The 7,685-nt window shown below is 41.8% G+C and overlaps 1 protein-coding gene across 1 annotated transcript; it reads left to right on the forward strand.

Annotated features, from left to right (window-relative positions):
* Positions 1 to 230: 230 nt before the first annotated feature.
* LOC121026581 (60S ribosomal protein L10a-like) lies at positions 231 to 954 on the forward strand. The gene has a single exon (XM_040469390.1). It carries the CDS (start codon positions 269 to 271, stop codon positions 920 to 922), a length of 654 nt encoding a protein of 217 aa, XP_040325324.1. The 5' UTR covers positions 231 to 268; the 3' UTR covers positions 923 to 954.
* The last annotated feature ends 6,731 nt before the right edge of the window (positions 955 to 7,685 follow it).

Genomic DNA, 7,685 nt, shown 5'->3' on the forward strand with positions numbered 1-7,685 from the left:
GTCATGTACACAGTAGTGACACCCATGCTGAACCCCTTCATCTACAGTCTGAGGAACAAAGATATGAAGAGGGGTTTGAGGAAATTAAGGGACAGAATACACTCATAAAATGAAAAAATAGATGGAACAGTTTAAATGGGAGATGACCCAAGAAATGGTCACATCATCTTTCTTTACAACCCATTTTTCACATGACACTCAAAAAGGTCATAGAAGGTAGTGTTGAAAAGCAGTAAGAGGCTTTTTTCCTGCTGTTGTGTGTGGCGCTATGAGCAGCAAAGTCTCCCGCGATACCCTGTACGAGGCGGTGCGGGAAGTCCTGCACGGGAACCAGCGCAAGCGCAGGAAGTTTTTGGAGACCGTGGAGCTGCAGATCAGCTTGAAGAACTATGATCCTCAGAAGGACAAACGCTTCTCGGGCACCGTCAGGCTTAAGTCCACTCCCCGCCCCAAGTTCTCCGTATGTGTGCTGGGGGACCAGCAGCACTGTGATGAGGCGAAGGCTGTGGATATTCCCCACATGGACATTGAGGCTCTGAAGAAACTCAACAAGAATAAAAAGCTAGTCAAGAAGCTGGCCAAGAAGTATGATGCCTTTCTGGCTTCTGAATCTCTGATCAAGCAGATTCCACGAATCCTGGGCCCTGGCCTGAATAAGGCTGGCAAGTTCCCTTCCTTGCTGACCCAGAATGAGAATATGGTGGCCAAAGTGGATGAAGTGAAGTCCACAATCAAATTCCAGATGAAGAAGGTGTTGTGTCTGGCAGTGGCTGTTGGCCACGTGAAGATGAGAGATGATGAGCTTGTGTATAACATCCACTTAGCTGTCAATTTCCTGGTGTCATTGCTCAAGAAGAATTGGCAGAATGTCCGGGCTTTATACATCAAGAGCACCATGGGCAAGCCCCAACGCCTATACTAAGGCACAGTTTAATAAACCCTAGTGCTACCTGCCATTATCTGTCTGCCTGTGACTAGGGGAGAGGGAAGTGCTCTGTGAGCTGACATTGCATGCCAGAGCTTTGTGCTGATGACTGCAGTTCCTGGCACCCAGTGATGGCTAGTCCTTTTCTCCGTGCTGCAAACCAGGAAGTGCATTCTATCTACCTTAAAATTTAGGTCTTTTGGATACTTACAACATGTGACAGTATAGGACTACTAACAGGGACTGAAACTCTTCTGTACCCTGGAGGGGCTGATCTAGGCTAGGACTCCAGCCTGTGGTGCTCCTGCTTACTAGTAGAAAGGAGTCAGGGCCTTCACTGTGAGGACGTTGACTCTGTCCTTGGCAGCGTGCTTAACCTGTGCGCTGAAGTTGCTTCCCTTTTACACCATTGGTTCTTTCTGTGGGCTTTTTTTGTTTGGTTTTATCCCTCTAAGTGGTGTGTTGAGGCTCAGTCTGTAGGGATCACAAGGACCAAATGGAGTTTGGATTCCTAGATTCTTGTCTGCAATCCTGATCTAGTATTTGTGTGACCTCAAGTTGAATACTGTATATTCAGGGGTAGTAATTTACTCGGAGATGTTTAGGAAAACACAAATAGATCTGTATTAATATTGTAATTCACCAACCTTGTTTTTTGGGGGAGCTTAGCAAGCGGGTAGAATTGGGCTGTGGAAACTTTTAGATCTTTGTACTTGGGTAGGCTCTGCGGCAGGCAGTTCCCTGTTCTTGCCTCCAACACCCAGTACTGGGAAGTTGGTTTTTGGTATGGGAAATACCTGTGATTTAACATTAGACTTGAACCTGCTTCATTTAACTTTGGTAAAGTAACAGGTTCATCCCTCCATCTCTTAACTACAGCTGACAGGCCAATCCAAAGTATATATAAAAATGTACCTTGAAACAAGCTTGAACCATGAACAATCCGAGGTTTTCACCAAAGATCTTTGAGGTTTTTTTTATTGTTTTAGCTTTTAAGTTAGTAACTGCTAGTAACTTTGCTTACTGGTAAAAAAGCTGCAGTCTTATCTTGTGATAAGCCCGGAATTTGGGGTCCTAGTTTATGCATAGTAAAAGTGATTGGAAGTTGACCTAACAGAATGTTGGCCATGTTTAACTCTGGGAGTAAAATGATTATCTGGGAAAAAAAAAAAAAAAAAAAAAAAAAAGAAAAGAAAAGCAGTAAGAGCCCTGGCCTTAAAGCTAGAACACTTAGTTTCTATCAATAACATTGACCAAATATATGTGTAATCCCAGGACAAGTGCTGCTAGGAATCCACATTTCAGGAAAACCATTTTTGCCCCCTATAAAACTAAAGCTATCTTGAAGAGCAATAAAGCATCTCCAAATCCCTCCTCTATGGGCTTTACTTTGGCTAGTATTCAAGAAATTAAAAAGTCCTATTCATTTTGAGGATAAGAAATTACATGAATTTGGTAGGGAATTGGGAAAGACTTCTTGGGATAATGACCTAAGATCACAGTTAAGATGTATTGATTTTGACAGAGCAAAGTTCAATAGAGTAGGAAATGGACAGAGAGCATTTCACATAGTGGGAACCATACAAAGAGGAAGAGGCAATAAACACTGGAATGTGTCTGAGGGACAGCAGAAACTCCAATGCCACTTGTTCAATTTGAGAACAGAAAGAATAAGGCTGGAAAGATGGAAGAATCTACACAGCAGATTTAGTGCCCCCACCAAAACCACGGAGTCCTCACAGTGAATTCTCAGCACTTGACTCCTTTTCCTTTCCCTCTTACTCTGCCTTTGTCCACATGTCCATGATCCTCACAGAAATGCCCTTTACACTCTGGAAGAAAGCAATGTGTGTATTAGTCAGGATAAGCGAGATTGCACCGAGGAAACAATCTCAAAATCGTTGGACCTTGAAACCAAAGGATTAGTTTGTAATCACACTGCGTGTTCACCATTGAGAACTAGTAGGGTGCTGTTCATTTTAAATGTTCAGTGGCCAAAGCTGATAGAGCAGATGCCATTGTAAACATTCATCATCACTCTATGAGAAGCTGAGGAAAACTCTTGAAGATTTTCCACCGGCATCGAAAAACTCTTGAAGATTTTCCACCGGCATCGAAAAACTCTGGTCTGGAAGTGACTCACACCACTTGTGCCTACAACTCACTGTCAACAACTAATCTCAAGACCCCTCCCAAACACAAGGGAGCCAGGAGGCACAATTCAACAGTGAATCTGTCAAATGGAGACCCAATATTATCTGATGAACAGATTTAATGACTACTACAGACTCTAATAACACACAAATACAAACGTATGAATGTGTTGCTTAATCAATGTTCCTGATTATCAATTTCAATAACAAAAATAACATAAAATTGAATACTGTCTCTGGAGTCCTTTAGCCTCAATTATTTCACCAAGTTTTAACAACCAGCGGCCTTTACTAATCATAAGCTTGTTGATGGCTGGAGCTTAAGTTGAATATCAGACCTCAGCCTTAGAAATATAACAAGAGGTGTATGGTGGCCTTATGGAACACAGGGCCACCGAGAGCCCAACATTAAGGTCCCTGCCATTGCTGTTATTGCTTCCTCTTCAAGTGATCAGAAAGCAACTAGAAATCCAGGAAATAAACTCAGGTTGCAATTGCCTTCATCTTATACAGACATACCTGGTTTTCATCACTATATCCCACCAGTCACTCAGTTTTAGGGATGCTGGCCTAGGATTTCTGTATGCTTTATACTTTCTCTATTTTTGTGCCATAGTTTTAACTAAGCACAGCCACTTGAGAATGTGAGGAATGCCTGGCATATATGGAATAAATAAATTCATTAAATACATCTTCAGGTAACTTCTAAATGAAATTAAGTCACTGGGTCCCAGGCAACTGAACATATTATTTTTCTGATTCCACTCTGCCATCAGTCCCACACTCCTTTTTCTCAACAGCACATGGTCACTAAGAAATCAAGATCTTTTATGTATAATCCTACAGGTGTTCTATAAAGTAGATGACAAGTGGCCATGATATAATACATTGAGGAGAGTTACCAATCTGGCCCCCAGGTTAGTCCTAATCTTCTCAGACACAGCTAGAGGGCTGTCTCTGTCAGAATAGAAGGCAGTTTCGACAAGATATCCTGCCACCCTTTAGAAGGAGTGAGCTGATGTGAACAGATGCTATCAAAGGACTTTAATCATATTTTTGCTATCCAAACAAAGGAGCCTAGGGTGAACTTGGAAATTAGCTAATAAACATTGGTAAGAATAAAATAAATCTGTTCTGAAAGCACATATAGGCAGATGAAAGGTCTATATGGGCCTTATGAATACCTTGCCAAGTCAGGGGGAAATTTTCTGCATGGTTCTTGGATTAGACGGGAAACCCCTTAACAGTTCCTCCTCCCACATATTGTGAGGCTGGTTGAATGTGATAGTAGAATAATAGTAGAGGCATGTTGTTTAATGAGCAAACTGTGACAGGAAATGTTGTGGGTCTTCTACTGGAATCTCATTACATATATGTAAATGTTGAAGATTTTGCTCAATACTGAGCTAAGGAAAATTGAGTTCCTTGGACATAGTTTATCTGTGTATCAGAGTGAATGACATAAACTACAAGGGATGTGAAACATCAAGGCTAAGGAGGACTGGAGAAGAGTGCTGAGTATTTCTGACGTTGAAGAGTCTGAGAGAGAAGATATCAGCAAAGAAGACTGAAAACGAGGAGTCATATAATCCAAGAGTAGAAGGTTCAGGAGATGAGGATATGGATGTATTTCCCCCCACAGCAGAAGAATCTCCTTCCAGACAAGCCTTCTCCAGGAGATGTCCCATCAGCAGAACTTGCACATGGAGGAAGCAAATGAGCTACTTAGGGTGGAACTTGGTGTATAACTATAAATACAAACAGCACCGAGCTTGTCCAGAGCCACTGCATTCCCTGCACAGGAGAAGTGTTCTCAGAGCCATTGTTTCTGGATGTGTCAGGAATTCCAGACACATATCATGAAGTCATTCTTAGGGGCGTCCCCAGAAACTCGTTTCATCCGAGCCAGAGTCCTACTGATCTGCATCATAGGTAACCCTGGGCTTGCTGCACAAAACAGAAATGATCAGGGTTTTTGGAAATGAGGAGGTTCAAAAGACAAAGATGAAGTCAGCCAGCTATCCACAGGCATAAAGAAACTGAAGACCCGGTCCCAAACCACTTTACCATGGTCAGCTCTCAGATTCCCACTGGCATGCTTAGGGGTTTTAGATTCCCTTCATGGAATCCATCCACCACCACCAAGCCCTGCCCTCAGCCACCAAACACCTGCCCCTTGTCAGGGAGGCGGTATTCTGCTACTATAGCAGAGGAAACCAAGTAAGAAACCATAAGAACAGGCTCCCATGCCAGCCCCACCCTAACAGTGGCTTTGGCAAGTCAGAGGACTACTCTGCCTCGCTTGTGAAGTGGAACACAGTGCCCATACACAGGGCCCTCGTGGAGCCACTATAAAACTGGGAACCCGAGATAGAAGTGGGGCTTGAGAACTTAAGTAACACACACAAAACAGAAGACTGCATCACGTGGAAGAATAAGATTTTTGCATTCCCCATGTAATAATAAAATCATCTCTATTTTTAAATATATACCTTTCAATGGGTGAGTGGCTAAAGAAACAGTGGTACATCAAAACAATCAAATATTATTAAGTGCAAAAAAGAGATGAGCCATCAAGTCTGGAAAACACAGGGAGGAAACTTAAACACATATTACTAAATGAAAGAAGCCAGTCTGAAAAGGCTACAAGCCATCTGATTCCATTATATAACATTCTGAAAAAGGTGAAACTATGGAGACAGTAAAAACATTGGTGCTTGAAGGGCGCAGAGGGAGGGAGGAATGAACAGCTGGAACACCAAGGACTTTAGGACCAGTGAAACTACTCTCTATGATACTATCATGGTATCAATATACATTTGTCAAAACCCGTAGAATGTACAACAGCAAGAGTGAGCCCCAATGTAAACTGTGGATGAGTGATGATGATGTGTCATTATAGTTCATCAGTTATGACAACTGTAGCACCCTGCTGGGGATGTTGACAATTTGGAGGTCTGTGCATATACGAGGGCTTACAAGTATGTGGGAACTTCTGGACTATGTGATCAATTTTGCTGTGAACCTGTAACTGCCCTAAAACAATTAAGTCTATTAAAGGAAAAAATTTTAAAAACTATCTGGAAACAATCAACAAAACCCAAAATGTGAAAAATCCATTAAAAACAGAAGACATGAACAGACATTTTTCCAAAGACATTAGCTGGCCAACGGACACATGAACAGATGCTCAACATCATTGATCATAAGGGAAATACAAATCAAAACGACAATGAAATATCACTTCACAACTGTCAGAATGGGTAAAATCAAAAACACAAGAAACAACAGGTATTGGTGACGATGTGGAGAAAGGGGAACCCTCTTGCATTATTGCTGGGAATGCAAACTGGTGTGCCACTTTACAAAACATTATGGAGGTTCCTCAAAAAGTTAAAAATAGAACTACCCAACAATCTAGCAATTGCACTACCAGGTGTTTACCCAAAGGATACAACTTCAAAGGGATATATGCACCTGTTTGTTTATACAAGCATTATCCACAATAGCCAAAATATGGAAACAACCCAAGTATTCATCAACTAATGGATAAAGAAGTTGTGAGTGGCTCAGTCGGTTAAGCCTCCTACTCTTGGTTTCAGTTCGGATCATGATCTCATGCCTCATGGGTCAAGCCCCGCATCAGGCTTTGTTCTGACAATGCAGAGCCTGCTTGGGATTCTCTCTTTGTCCCTCTCTCCCTACCCTCCCCTGTTTGAGCACTCTCTCTGTCTCTCTCACTCTCAAAATAAATAAATAAACTTTCAAAAACGTTAAAAAAATAAGTTGTGAGATACACACACAATGGAATGTTACTCACCCATCAAAAAATGAAATCTTAGTATTTGCAATGACATGGATGGAGCTAGAGTATTATGCTAAATGAAATAAGTCAGTCAGAGAAAGACAAATAGCATATAATTTAACTCATATGTGGAATTTAAGAAACAAAACAAATGAGCAAAGGGAAATAAATAAGAGACAGACAAAGCAAGAAACAAACTCTTAATTATAGAGAACAAACTAACAGTTTCCAGGGGAGGCAGAGATGGGGCTCAAGAAGCTCACTGATCATGATGAGCACAGCGTGAGGAATGGAAGTGTCGAAATGCTATACTGTACACTTGAAACTAATATAACCCTGAATATTAACTAACTGGAACTAAAATAAAAACTTAAAAAAAAGTGTCTAAGTTTGCAAAAGCTCACACAGTTTACAAGAAACAGCCAGCATCTGAATCTATTCCCTCTGTCTCCAGAGCCTATATTTTAATCCCTTCCCCTAACACTACATAGATACAGGCACCCATACAGACACAGAACTTCAGAGACGTCAGAAGCCATCACCCCACCTCTCCCTCCAGGTAGGCACACAGAAGCTACACAGAGACTTGCACAAAGTGCACATGTATATACACAGCCTGCATATGTGCAAGAACGTACATGTTAGTGTACATGTTTCACATACATGTGCATGAAACATCACCTGTGTTGCTGCAAGGCCCTAATTCCCTTCCTGGGTATATGAGGCTGCACCTCCAGAGGCCAGGTTCCCACCAAGCTCCTGCACACAGAGCTCAGTGAGGACATCAGTAATGTTCTCCTCT

The sequence above is a fragment of the Herpailurus yagouaroundi genome, unplaced genomic scaffold (assembly GCF_014898765.1).
Source record: "Herpailurus yagouaroundi ecotype Mexico unplaced genomic scaffold, PumYag 142787, whole genome shotgun sequence".
NCBI classification, from domain to species: Eukaryota; Metazoa; Chordata; class Mammalia; order Carnivora; family Felidae; genus Herpailurus; species Herpailurus yagouaroundi.